This window comes from Leptonychotes weddellii, chromosome 3, assembly GCF_054177405.1.
Source record: "Leptonychotes weddellii isolate Sample4059 chromosome 3, ASM5417740v2, whole genome shotgun sequence".
Classification (NCBI taxonomy): Eukaryota; Metazoa; Chordata; class Mammalia; order Carnivora; family Phocidae; genus Leptonychotes; species Leptonychotes weddellii.
This window is the reverse complement of record NC_138371.1, coordinates 119,835,519-119,850,395: the sequence shown is the minus strand read 5'-3', so window position 1 is coordinate 119,850,395 and position 14,877 is coordinate 119,835,519. Positions and strand designations below refer to the sequence as shown.

The following is a 14,877-nucleotide window of genomic DNA, read 5'->3' as shown; positions in this document are numbered from 1 at the left end:
CCTAAAATTTGTATGGAATCAGAAAAGACCCTAAATCGCCAAGGAAATGTTGAAAAAGAAAAACAAAGCTGGGGGCATCACGTTTCCTGATTTCAAGCTATATTACAAAGCTGTGATCACCAAGACAGCATGGTACTGGCACAAAAACAGACATATAGACCAGTGGAACAGAATAGAGAACCCAAATATGGACCCTCAACTCTATGGTCAAATAATCTTTGACAAAGCAGGAAAAAACATGCAATGGATAAAAGACAGTCTCTTCAATAAATAGTGCTGGGAAAATTGGACAGCCACATGCAAAAGAATGAAACTCGACCATTTTCTAACACCATTCACAAAGATAAACTCAAAGTGGATGAAAGACCTTAATGTGAGACAGGAATCCATCAAAATCCTAGAGGAGAACATAGGCAGTAACCTCTTTGACATCGCCCCCAGCAACTTCTTTCAAGATACATCTCCAAAAGCTAGTGAAACAAAAGCAAAAATGAACTTTTGGGACTTCATCAAGATAAAAATCTTCTGCACAGCAAAGTAAGCAGTCAACAAAACAAAGAGGCAACCCACAGCACGGGAGAAGATACTTGGAAATGACACTACAGATAAGGGGCTGATTTCCAAGATCTATAAAGAACTTCTCAAACTCAACACCCAAAAAACAAATAATCAAGTCAAAAAGTGGGTAGAAGATATGAAAAGACACATCTCTGAAGAAGACATACAAATGGCTAACAGACACATGAAAAAATGAATTACCAATTTCTGAATAACTTCAAAATCTTTGGTTGCTTTGGCTAAAGATCTGAAGCTTCAAGTATTAAGAGCTATAACACTAACAACAATAATCAATTTAACAATAATTAGAAGTAAAAACCAAAGACCAAATCCTCAGTTTTCACAGTGTAGAAACCAAGGCTCAGAAAGGTTAAGGGACTTTCTCAAGATCACATGACTAATGCCTGGCGGAACCAGGATTAGAATTTGGGTATTACAATCTTTTGGCTAGCCCTTTGAGCAACTAAATACAGTAGAGTGGAGGTATTTCCCAAAGGTCACATGGCAGGTTGATGTTAGGAAATAGAACTATTTTCCTTCACCACTTCACTTACTAGTATTTAAATTTGTGAATAATTTAGTTTCACCTTTCAGTCTTGTCATTTGACCATGTTTCGATCACATTTTTCATGCTTCCACAGAAATAATTTAGATACTCTTCATTTTAAGATTTTATTCATGCTAGAGATAGTTCCAAGATGTCACCCTATATAGTACAAGGTCTTTTCACCAAGAAGTCTCTTAGATCTATTCATATTCAGGGCAAGGGTACTGGAAAGCTATAAGATTATCTTGATTTTTATATTTCCTCATATCATAGTTAATGCCAATCACTCTGGCTTTGAGGTTGTAGTATAATTTTATTTCAGCTCTCTTTCAAATAGCTTTTGTTGCATTTATATTTTTTTAAGAGAATACTACTATTTACCTGCCATCATAAAGACTGTTGGATGTCAGAGTGCATTTGTTTTTTCATCAGTGTCCTTAAAATTAATCTGGGTGAATGTAAGGCGATCTTACTCCATATCAATCTTAATATTGTTTTACATATATCTCCCTTGTTCTTGGAGACTGGAAGAATTTGTGGTGCCTTGTTCTCCTTCACTTTTAAAAAAGTTTTATTATGAAAATTTTCAAAACATGCACCAACTGGGAGAAGAGATTATAATGGACACTCACGTACTCATCAGATCCAGCGTTGATTCTATGATCTTTTTTGCTTTCCCTCTCTCCTTGCTGGAGTATTCAGAAACAAATTTTAGACCTTATGTCATCTCATCCTTACATACTTAATTGTGCATCACTAAAAAATACAGAATTTTTCAGTAACCACAATGCTATTATTACTCCTAAAAATTTATAACCACTGCTTGATATTGTAGAATAATTGATCCATTTTCACATTTCACTTACTGGCTTTTTGCAGTGAGTTGGTTTGAAATCGGGGCCAGACACAGTGCACACTGACCATTGACTATGGTTGTCATATCCTAAATCTCTCAATCTAGAGCAGTGATCTCCTCCCTTCACTTTTTTTTAATGCTTCTATAACTTGTTGGAGATACGGAGTCCATGTTCCTGGAGACAGCCCTGCGTTCTAAAGTGATCTCTGCTTCCTCATGATGTCATTTCACTTTTTCTTCTACCTGCACTTCTCCCATATTTTTCTGTAAGCTGGGAGTTACCTCTACAGTCTTGATCCAGTTCAGATCCAGCTTCTGGTAAGGACATTTGGTGTTTGTGCTGTCTGGTTCATATTGCTTCGCAGCAGGAGGCACGTAGTGGAGGGTTGTCACCCCCTCCCAGAGATGCTGGGATTGGTTAGTGTTTTAGGTGGTGACCACCAGGTCCCTGCAGTGCTGACCTCCACATCAGCCTTGCCTTTAGTGGTCTCGCCTGAACCAGTTATTTTGTTAGGGTCGCAAAATGGCTATTTTGTAATTGTATCATTTTTTCCACATGTATTAGTTGGAATTCTTCTATAGAGTAGAACTTTCCCTCATTAACTAGGGCTATTTGGTTACCCTGAGATAAAATTAGTATGGGAAAAGCAACATAAATTCTTAGTTATTTCTCTTTAATTGCTCATTTTCAGAGTAGAGATTCAGTGCCCTGGTTACCTCCAATAGGTGTCTTTTTTTTTTTTTCTTTTTGAGCATTATTATAAACTCTTGAGGTTTTCTTAAAATAATATATCTGGTAGATTTCAATAATTTGCCTTTTTTGATGCGAATATTGTCCCATCATTGGCCAATAAGAGCCCCATCATATTGGCTCCAGTGTCTTTTGATAGAACCCCACTTGCCTTTGAAGGGAGTTTCCCTACTTTTTGGCACAACACATCTTAACCTCATCTTGTATCTTCCTGTCCCAGTCCTGAATCAGCTGTTTCTTTTAGTGAGGCGTAGTATTCAGAGATAGCTAGGAAATACATGTGTGTATATTTCTGAAAAGAAAATAAATCATCAATTCATATAATATATTCACATTTAACATTTTAGAGTTTTTACTTCATTTTTGTACTTGATTCTTTCACCTTGGGCTGAAAATTATGGCTTCTAAAACATTAATATATTTGCTTTATCCTGTGGTACATTTAAGCTGTTTCAAAATAATAATAGCAGTATTATAGCACCAAGACTACGGAATGAGATTTTAGCTTTCCTTGCAGTTCTCTTTGTCCTTAGAATATATTCTCCCAAGGATGTACAGTTGAAACGCTGTGTGTTAGAGGCACTTGAATAATTCTGTTAACTATGGTTATATGGTTAGCTGTGCTTATAACTATGGTGATCACCATAGTTATGGTTCACCGATTCTACTTTGTTGTCAATTTGGAGGATTTTTTCTTTTAATTTTATACATATTTTTAATACGTAAAATAATGACATGACTCCAGGATGGAAACTATGACAAGAAAAGTCTCACCATCAGCCCTGTCCCTTCAGCTTGTTTCTCCCTCCTCCATAGGCAACCACTTGTGTGAGATATTAACTTATCCTTCCAGAGCTTCCTTTTGTAAAATAAGCGCCCACACGGGTACACACACACACACACACACACACACACAGACATTTCTATTGCCCTCTCTTTCTTATGCAAAGATAGTGTCGCGAGCATATATACCTTGGCTTGTTTTCCCCACTTTATAATATACCCTGGAAATGCCTCCATGTGTTTGCTTATGATATGGAGCTCTTTTTTCCCCTGATATTGCATAGATATATCATAGTTAATTCAGTAAGTGCCCTTTTGATGGAATTTTTTTGTTGTCTTCACACTTTAGCTATTTAAAATAGCATGGAGCAAATAGCCTCAGGCATGCATTTTGTACTTTGGCCAGTGTATCTCTGGGATAGATCTCTAGAAGTAGGGTTGCTAGGTGTTATCAACCCGGGAAGCTCACTAGAGACTCAGTGCCTTAGGTTTGTACTGGACACTGGTCACGTAGGCAGCCTGTCCCTGACATGTACCAAAATTCCAGACTAAGTAGGAAAGCAGGTATTTGGCATAAACCATATTCTGTGTACAGTTAAGGCCACTCTGGTCTGCTAAAGGTGGGACCCTCCGGAAATCCAAGGTGCGAGACACCAGGCCAGCTTTGTAAGCAGCCTTTTGAAGGCTAGCATTCAGGCCCATTTCACACATTTTCATTTTCACACACCATTTTCATTTTCATATTCATTTCTTCTTGAACTATGTGTTCATACATTTTGCCCATGTTTCTGTTAGGTTTGTGGTTGCTTTCTTCTTGATGGTTCTTTTTGTGTTAGGGATTTGACCTTTTGTAACATAAGTTACAAATATTTTTTCTAGTTTATCTTTTGGCTTTGCTGATGTTATTTGTTGTTGTTTATGTTTTTGAGTAGTAGCCTTTCCCACTCCAAGATTATAAAGGAACTCTCCCATCTAGAACTTACATTTGTAATTTTTTACATTTAGATCCTCAAGCCATTTGCAATTTATCCTGATATAGAATGTGAAATACAGGTCCTGTTTTGTTTTTCCAAATGACTGTGCAGTTTATGTCAACATCTTTTTTTTTTTTTTTAACCCATCTCTTCCTTATTCATTTGAAGAGCCACCCTCATCAGACACGTACTACATTTCTGTATGCTTTGGGGTCTATTTCTAGACTTGCCATTTTGTTCCGTGGGTCTGTTTGTCTGTTTATGCACCAATACCACACTTCTAATTACAGAGATTTTGTAACATGTTCTAATATCTGGTAGGGCTAACCTCCCCTATCACATACCACATTGCTCTTTTTTCAGAATATCCCTGGCTCTTCTTGTTTATTTATTTTTTATATGAACTTAAATAACTTCCCCAGCTCTGGGAAAAAAACATATGTTGATATTTTTATAAGGATTATATTAAATTTGTAAATTCATGTTGTAAGGAATGACATCATTATCATGTGAAGTCTTATTGTCCCATAATATTGCGTCTTTTATTTTGTTGTGTCTACTTTTGTATCTTTTAGCTAAGTTATGTCCAAGCTTTCTTCATATGGGATTTGCACATTTCTTGGTTTTATTTATTTATTTATTTATTTATTTATTTATTGCTTGATTTATGTATGTAAATCCCTCTGCTCAATTTTGAGAAACATCCTTAATGTTTACATGATAGATTTGATGTTGAAACCCGGCATGTGTTTATTGGTGACCAGTCAGGCCAAGTAACCATCCTCAAACTGGAGCAAGACAGCTGCACCCTGGTCACAACATTCAGAGGACATACAGGTGGGACTGCAAGCAGAATCTCCGTGTGCCGCTCTCACAGTGACATATCGCCGGCCACGTGTTCTGGCGTTCGGATGCCATGTTGTGAAAGTGACAGAGTCCAGTGTGCTCGGATACACGTGATACATTTAGCTGATTTCAGAATGGTTCAGTAAGATATAATGTCAAAAATTTTCTACAGTTTTCAGTGCACACAAAAAAGGAGCCACTCTTGTTTTGAAAATGTTGGTAATTTGGTTCTATGTCGTGTCGCGCTGGGGAAAGCTAGTGTTGGCGTGTGTTGATGAGACATTGTTTGAGACCATGTGGCAACTGCAGAGACCTCGAGAGGCCAAAAATACAGCTGCCTTAGTCTGTCCTTTCCATCCTTAGAGCGAGAAGATGGTGTGCAAGACAGACTCCCCCCACTTCTAAGACAAGTGAAATAAAAAAATATGTTGTGGGTAGCTGGGCTACATAAAAAGGTACAGGTTCCTTTTTAACTTCCTTCTGGGATCTTTTATTATTTAGGGTTTGTTTGTTGGGGAGGGAATCAGGATCTGCTCAGGATCATGTAAGCAAGGTAATATAAAATAATCCATGCTTAGCCTTTGAAACACTTGAATAGGTGGTAATGATTCGTTTTTACTAGTATTTTTAATATGTGATGTTGACCCTGGGAAATGAGTCACTGCCTGTGTTCATGGCTCTTAATGGGCTTTTTATGTCTCCCACAGATTACCAACCTATGATTTAGTACAGAACAAGGTTCATATTGAGTTTAGATGGCATATAAGAACACAAATAGGTGAATAAGGATGTAAAATGGGATAGTACCTAGATCATGAGGGGTTTCCTCAAGGGGAAAAAAGGAATGCAGTAAAGAGGAAATTGAATCCAGAGGAAAAGAGTCATAAAAAATAATCTTAATTATCTGTGTTTTCTGGGAAGAACGCATAGAAGCATCCCCTGTGGAAAGGCCCCAGGTCCTTCCTAATTGGATTTCTCTTTTTAGCCATCTACACCCTGGCTGAGCCTCGCCAGGTGGGGACCCAGAACTCTCCCATGTCAGGAACCTTAAACTTCTGTATTTCACTGCTGACTTCAGTCTCCTAATATCCTGCTTTCCTAAACCTTGCCTCTGGCTCCATTTGCTCTTGCCCTTGTTGACCAGTCCGTCCTTGGTCCCTCAGTCCCCCGTGTCTGTGCCCCATCCTCTCTTGCTTTCCAGAAGGCTGTCACTTCAGCCACGAGCCGCCCAGCACTCTCAGTTCAGGTGCTCTGGTGCTTCTGGAAGAATGTGTGCACCATTCACAGTGTCGCCAGCCCGCCACGAGTCACACCTGAGCCCTAGGCCACCATTACCACTGCAGGTTCAGCATTCCAGTTCACCTGTCAGTGTCGCCTCAGTCCCTCCGCACGTCCTCAGTACTCCCTTGGGCTTCTCCAGACCTTCACCGTTCTCCCTGAGCCACTGCTCCCTCCCCAGACTCCTCCTTCAAGGAAAAATAGAGGTGATCAGATAGAGGCTTCAAAAGGGTTTTTCTTGGGGCGCCTGGGTGGCTCAGTTGGTTAAGCATCCGACTCTGGATTTTTGGCTCAGGTCATAATGTGGGATCGAGCCTCAGCTCCTCGCTGAGCGAGGATTCTGCTTGAGATTCTCTCTCTCCCTCCCCTTCTTCCCCTACTCCCCCCATGCACATATGTTTGCGCACTCTCTTTCTGTCTCTCAAATAAATAAATAAATTTTTTTTCTTGCCCGCCCTATATTCCTCCCTAACAAACACACTTCCTCATCTTTCGCCCTCCTGCCTCACCAAGGAGTCTCCTGTGCTCCGGCCCAGGGCTGAGTCTCCGGGGGTCTCCACATCAAAAACTATTCCCTTTGTCTTCCTTTTGACTAATTCACTCTTCTCAGTGTATTAACATGCTTAAATGTCTTGGCTTTCTGTTCAATGAACAAAACTCTCTCAATCCTGTATCCTGTTGTAGCAGTTTTCGTCATATTCTCTTAACAGCAGTGCTGCTTTTTTCTTTTTTTAAATTATGGTAAAATGTACATAATCGAAAATTCACCATTTTAATCATTTTTAAGCATGCAGCTCAGTGGCATTAAGTACCCTCATTATCACCACCATCCATCCACACAGCATTTTCTGTCTTAGAAAACTGCAACTCTGACCCCATTAAACACTAACTCCCATACCCCTTCTCCCAGCCCCTGGCAACCACCATTCTACCTTCTGTCTCTACGAATTTGCCTGCTCTCAGTACCTCACAGAGTAGACTCCTATGGGATGCGTTGTTTGTGACTGGCTTCTTTCACTTGGCATAATGTCCTCATGTTGTAGCAAACAGCAAGGCTTCTTGAAAGAATATCATTTTCCAGCTCCTTCAAATTCTTCACCTCTCACTTGCTTTCCACCCACCTGCAGTTTGGCTTGTCTCTCGCTTGTCTGACATTGCTGTCCCCAAGGTGGCCAGTGACCTGCTGGTTGCTAGATCCAGTGGATGTATTTTAAACCATGTCATACTTAACATTTCGCCCTTCCTTCATGCTTGTAACAGCCCTCCCTTTGGCTTCTGTGACACATTCTCTCCCAGTTTTCTTCTGCTTCTCTGACTGCTCTTTCTCGTCTCCTTAGTGATCTTTTTTGAGTTCTGCCCTGAACCTTGGTCTCTTTACACTCATTGCTCTCCCTGGTTGATCTCAGCCACTACTCCCTGTCATGGAAATAAAAGGTTCAGTTATTTCCTCAGATTCTTCACAGCCCAGGGAGAGAGACAGGAGCAAAAGAGTGACATGGCGGCAGGGGCAGGGGGAAGCCGGCATGGGACACTTCCAGGAACACAGAATGGGCACTTAGCTCGAACAGGAGTGGGGGGTCCATCAGGAAGGCCTTCCCAGCAGAGGTGTTGTTGACCTAAGATATTTGGGAAGGAGTGAGTGTTGAGTTCATGAAAAAGAAGTGAGGCGAACACTCCAGGCAGAGAAAACCAGCATCGTCCACGGCGTGGAGATTTGCAAGAGTGTGCTCTCCTGGGAACTCTAGTAACTCCTTTTGGCTGGCGCACTGAGTCTGAGGTGGTGGGCAGCCGGAAAGGAAGTGAGAGTCCATTTGGATCATTGAGGCATGAGCCTGACGTCAATGAGAAACCATAAAAGAGTTTGAAGCAAAGATGTTAACCTGGTCAGAATCTAAAAGATGGTTCTGGCAGCAGGATAGAGAGTGTAATTGGAAAGCTAGTAGGAACTGCCCCTCAAAATGTGGCAGGAGTACACGGCAAAGCCAGGAGTGGAGGGGCCCAAGGTGAAATTCAGGGGCTGAGTTCGGCAAGCCTGGTGACCAGACTGGGAAGTTCCCAGACCTGGTTTAGGCAGAGGTGGCTTTCAGCTTGGCTCTTTAGTAGTCAGCCGTTCACTGTACGGCTGAGAGTTGTGCTCTGAGTTCTCTGTTGCTGCCTGGAGGCCAGAGAAGGGGTGAGTAGCTGCCGCTTACTGCTGTGTAGTGAGCCAGATGTGGCCCAAGGGTTTCCTGTCTTCTGGGTTAGTTCTAATATCAAATGTCGTCTTGGCATTATGCTTTATCTTTCTCAGAGTTTAAAGCATTCCTCTATGACTTTATCATGAACTATCTTTGAGGAAGACCAGATATGGCCCAGGAGAGTCACTAACTCACATGAAGGCAAATGTAACAGGTCACATAATCAACTTACTGTGATTATCCATAGACAGTAGTATTTACCCATCGCCAGTCTGGCTACAGCACAACTCATTCATTTGTAGCCAGAGCAGGGATGTCTAAGAGATTCCTTGATGATGCAAACATATTGTTGAGCTCTTCCTCTACAGTCGGCCCATCCTGGGCCCTGAGAGGTCCCAAACTCTGGGAAAAGGGGCTCTGTAAGGATTAATCTCCTCATTCCCTAACCCCAAAACAAAGACCTTAAGATGAACCCAGATCCATTAAAGAATGATATTGGGGGTCTTGTCAGTCCAGAGCCACACTCAGAAGCAGACAGTCTGGTATGTATACAGAGTCCTAACCATTCACCCATCACTCTGTTATAGTACAGAAGGTCGTATAAAAATGTGGGTTAGAGATGGAATTGGCCTAATACCACAAGCCAACATAGCATTTACTAATCCATGGGGACCTAGGAAACTAGTTTTATGTTCCTTTGCTCCCTCTGCTGGTTTTATTTCTGGAACTAAATGCCAAGTATCATAGTTCTTTGCTATTTATGCAGAAATCAGAAAGTATTTCTCCCAAAAAGTCACACTGACTTGAACAAAGGGAGGAAGAATCAGATTTTAACCATTGGAAATTCATAGTATCAGTAAAGTCATTTTTTTCTTTTACTTCTAAGGATTATCTTGGTTAGTGTGAACATACTAGAAACAGAAGGGATTGAACATAAGTTGCCAAAGCACACTGCTTAACAAAAATTTAAATACAGTCTTGTTCATTAACTGTTAGGGGAATTATTGAAAGTAACAGTATAACTGTAACAAAAATAACTAAAACAAGGAAAGGCATAGTTCAGTGCAAATACGCAAGTCCAAATCCTTAAGCTGAAAACTTGATTTTTGTTTACAGTGAAGGCTTTCACATCCAGTAGATGTAGATTTTTATCGAGTCAGCCACATCGTTAGCCCTCTGCATGATGAGTGCTGGGATATAGGGGTAAGTCAGACAAGCATAATGCTTGCCTATTCAGCTTCCAGTCATGGAATGCAGTCATTAAACCAATAAATGGAGGTAGTTCTTCAAAAGGTTATGAGCGCAGCAGTACTATGACACCCCAGTGCAGCTCAGAGGCTGCTTGGGGAGCAAGGAAGAAGAGGGCCTCCCTCTCCAGAACGCTAAAGGGAGACTTCTGGGGAAGTGGTGTTTGAATGAAACCTTAAGGAGGAAGAAGAGTTACCCAGGTGGCGAGACCATTCTAGGCCCCAGGTGTGTGACGCGGGTATGCGGCCTGGGGTGGGAAAGTGTGAGCAACCGTATGGAGCCCCGTGGGCACTGTGGAGAGCCAGGGGCCAGGAGGGGAGGTTGAACTTCCAGGCGATGTGAAAAACGTCGGACGTTGTTCTCAGGCAGTGGGAAACCAGTGATGAAGTGTGAGCCGGGTGGTGGCCTGCTTTCCATTTTAACGAGTCACTGTGGCAGCCATGGCGGTGGATTGGGTGGGGACGAGAATGGATGTGCGGAGACCATTTCGAAGGAAGGCGGCTGCCTGAGTCCCACTTGTTTGGACTGGGCAGATGGCAGTGGGCATGGCAGAAAGAGGAGGGACTCAAGGACTTTTTAGGAGATGAGGAGTCAGTAGCGCTTGGCATTTGGGTGGGAGTGGCTCCCCGGTTTCTGGCTGGAGCATTTGGGTGGATGGTGCTGCCATTTGCCCAAAGTAGGAGCACTGGAGGTTAGAGCGGTCTGGGGAGGGAGATCCCACGGTGCTTGAAGAGACACCCCTGGGAGGTGGCAAGGAAACAGTGGCATGTCCGTTGGTGGCTCTCGGGAGGAGGGGGTAGCCTGCAGGTAGAGCACGTTCAGATTTACAGCAACACTCCTCACTTCAGCCTGCAGTTACTGCAAAATGCAGCAGCTGAAAGGTCAGAGATTTTATTCAAGAGGCCTTGTGTTTTGGGGACTCCGTCGCTCTCCTGTCGTCACAGGGAGTCCGCACTCCTTCACCTTGTAGGTGGGATGGCACGCCCCACGCGAGGTGCCACATCACATGGGTAAGGTAGACCCAGCCGTTTCCAGCCCTGACTTTGCAACACTGCACGTAGTCTCTCTAGCTTTTGCAAGATAGGTTGTAAAAGTCTCTTAAAAATGAGTTCACTCTGCATTTTTGTAACATGTATTAAATTTCTAGAACTTTTCCTACTCTTTGATCTAGTTTCATGTTTGGGAATCACTTCTAACTAAATAGGAACGTGAGCAAAGTTTTACAAATAAAAATGTTGATCTTAGCAAAATTTATAATAGTTAAAAGTTGAGGAAAATGTGACAGTAAGGGAAATAAGGTATATCCATGTGTTGGGATATTACGCAACCATTAAAATTTTCATTTATGAGAAAATGTAATAGTATAGATAAATTTTATAATGATAGAGACCTTTGTTTTTAAGAATACATTCATGTTAGAAACTGCTCTATCAGTCCTATATTATGAAGGTCAAAGGCAGGGAGAAGCATATATCAAGAAATGAGGGGGAGCAGAAAGATGGAGGAATCTGAAGTGAAGTAAAATGGAAGAAAGGATGTTTGTGATTTGAAATATAAACACAGAAACCCACACCCACCGTAGCCCCCGGCTCTTGTTCTCCAACGTAGATACGGAGGGTGAGAAGGACGCCCTGGGTGTGGACTGCACAGAGGTGCGGGTCTGCGTTGCTCTGGAATGCAGGCTCACTGACGGGGGTTGCCTTTCCGTGCTGCCAAAAGCATCTGTAGGAAGGACTGTTCAGGAAATTGTCTGCTGAGGGCTGCTGGAACACTCTCCTCGGAAGGAAGAGGCCATTCCATCAGCAGCTCTCCTCTCCACCCCTCTGTGCCCCCTGTGATTTAGTGCGCTGCCTTCCCACCAGCCCCCATCCCAAGGCTCTGCCAGACGCCTCTGTAGTGATGGCTTATTAATCTTCTTTCTTGTCTCCCATTCCTCTCTGCCATCCAGTTCACAGGCCAGGTGCATAAACATTTATTAAGCACCTACTGTGTACCAGGCACTGGGCACTGTGCTTGAATACAAAGATACAGAATGTAAAGTCTCCTGTGGGGACATGTTTGTAATCTGATAAGTTCAATGCAGTGGGTGAGTGTGGGGATAGAAACACACACAGAGGTGGGAACCTCACTTTGATTGAGAGTGTTGGGGAAGGGTTCCTGCAGGAGACGGCGTCTGAGCTCCACCTTGAAGAAAGGAAAGGTTTCTTGGGTGATAAAAGGTAAGATGGGCACTCCAGGCAGAGGGAGTAGCCACGTGTTCCAAGAGAGAATACCACACCGAACACAGGATGCATGCCCTTCTTGTTCTCCAAACTAGTGCCATCATCTTCAGCTAAGTTTGTGTTGGGAGTAGAGTCTGAGTCTTATTTGATTTGATTGTATCCACAGAGCTTAACCTGGTATCTGCCATATAGAAGATGCTCAATACATGCTGGATGCACTGATTTGAAATGAGTGCTACTGTTTGCGATTTATATGCCAACCTCCAAGAGACACCATTGCTAGGACATGTACATAGAGCTGGGATGGACCTCAAAAGTTATTTTTTTTTTCTCCCCAGTCCCATCCTCCTTCCTGTCTTGAAGCTTTTTCTTCCATCTTTTCCACTCTTACTGAAGCGTCGTGTAATACTCTTGAGTCCTCAGGGGTGTTCACAAGCTGATCCAGGACCAGTGGCATTTGGTGATAATGTCTCCTTCGTTTCCTTCAACGTTGAGACAGCTCTTCAGTCTTCCTTTGTCTTTCATGACCTTGGCATTTTTGAGTACCGGCCAGAATGTCCTTCCATTTGCGTTTGTCTGCTGTTTCCTCATGGTTAAATTCAGGTTATGCATTTTTTATAAGAATACCATGGAAGTGATGTTACGTCCTTCTCAGTGGATTGTGTCAAGAGGCACGTGATACTGATTTATCCTGTTTCTGGTGATGTTAACGTTGATCATTTGGTTAAGGTAGTGTCTGCCAAGTTTCTCCACTGTAGTCACCCTTTGTAATTCATAAGTATTTTATGAGGAAATATTTTGAAACTGTATAAATACTGTTTCTCATCATATTTCTGTCCAGTAATTTTACTATCCATTGAGACTCCATCGATGACTCTTTCCGGAAACAATTATGACTGTGGTATTTGCCAGATTGTGCTTTTTCTAGTCATTATCTTTTCCACACTTTTTGGTTGGAATTTTATTATAAGGAAAAACTTTACTTCTTCCCCATATTTATTTTTTCCATTGTTTATACCAGTATGGGCTCATGAGTTCTTAATTATTTCTATGTGTGAGAATTCGTTGCTATCATTTATTTATTTTCTTGCTCAAATTGTCCCTGATTTGACCAATGGGACACTGGCTTCTTCACGCTGGCTTCTGTGACCTTTTGACTATCCCTTCACTTTTTTTTAAGATTTTATTTATTTGAGGGAGCGAGCATGAGAGAGAGAGAGAGAGTGATCATGAGCAGAGGGGAGGGGCAGAGGGAGAAGCAGACTCCCCGCGAGCAGGGAGCCTGATGCAGGGACTGGATCCCAAGAACCTGAGCCAAAGGTAGACGTTTAACTGACTGAGCCACCCAGGCGCCCCCTGTCCCTTCACTTTCTGATACAACATGATGTTCCTGGCTCATCTTGTATACTCTGTGCCTCAGCCCTAGAATTAACCATTCACACAGCCGTTGTTTCTTTCATTGAAGAATAGATAGTATTTAGAAGTATATAGAAGCCAAAATCTGAGTGCTACCTGTGCTCACTGTTGGGGGTAGCTAGGAAAAAATGTGTGTGCTCACATATCTGTAACTATTTCTGTGTCTTTTGTATTTGTGTGTGTGGGGGGGGTGTATGTGTATACACACACACACACACACACAAGTTCATACTGATACTTCCAATTCCAATCTAACACCAAAGAGTTTATTCTAACCTCCCCCCACACCTGTAACTCCTATGAAGATAGTGAGAAACTCAGCTCTCATTATCCTCAATATATTTACTTTCTCAGTCCTAAAATACACACAGAATAGCTTCAGAATTGCTAACCTACGTAACCCATATACAAACCTAACTAAAATACTGTATTTGTGTACAAATCTTATATTTTGCCTTAGACTATGTAGTCAAATTACTATTTTCCAAAGTGACTGTCGGTTCTCCCCCTGCCTCCCTTCAGTGTGGTCGTATCATTCATTTGTAATACAGTTAGGTTCACTTGTTTCTGGTTATATCCTATTTTGGGTCCACACCCTGCCCCCCACCAACACACTCCTTGTTAATTTTATTTACTTATTTTTTTTTTAAAGATTTTATTTATTTATTTGACAGAGAGAGAGACAGCGAGAGAGGGAACACCAGCAGGGGGAGGGGGAGAAGGAGAAGCAGGCTCCCCGCAGAGCAGGGAGCCCGATGTGGGACTTTATTTACTTATTTTTGAGTATGTGAAACATTAATATGGTTCCAAAACACAGAACCAAACAAAAAAAAATATATACTCAGAAAAGTGCCACTCTGCTTCAGCCCTTCTCCGTAGTTGTTCCCATGCACCTGCTGAAGGTAACAAATCTCATTCATTTCTTATTTACCCTTTTTTCTTAGATGAAAGGTAGCACAATGTAGCTATTTTTCTGTGCTTTGCCTTTTTCACTTTACAGTGTGTCCTGGAAATCACTTGCTATCCGCCTAAGTGATCTTGTTCATTGTTTCTCATAGCTGCAGAATACTGAGTGAATGTACCATAGTTCATGTAGTCACTGTGAACTATGGTACACTGTCTTATATGAGTGCCTTTTTCCCCCATAGGCTTTCCAAGAAAATATGTATCATGCTTTTCAGTCTTCTAGGCCAAGAATTTTGATAATGGTTCATGCAAAGA

The 14,877-nt window shown here is 41.9% G+C and overlaps 1 protein-coding gene across 1 annotated transcript in view; it reads left to right on the top strand.

The window, feature by feature from the left end:
- The window catches only part of WDFY2 (WD repeat and FYVE domain containing 2), a 175,729-nt gene that overhangs the window by 131,793 nt on the left and 29,059 nt on the right, over positions 1 to 14,877 (top strand). The window contains exon 6 of the mRNA XM_081814890.1: positions 5,194 to 5,306. Within this exon, the coding sequence (XP_081671016.1) occupies positions 5,194 to 5,306 (113 nt within the window). The remainder of the gene's footprint in view (positions 1 to 5,193; positions 5,307 to 14,877) is intronic.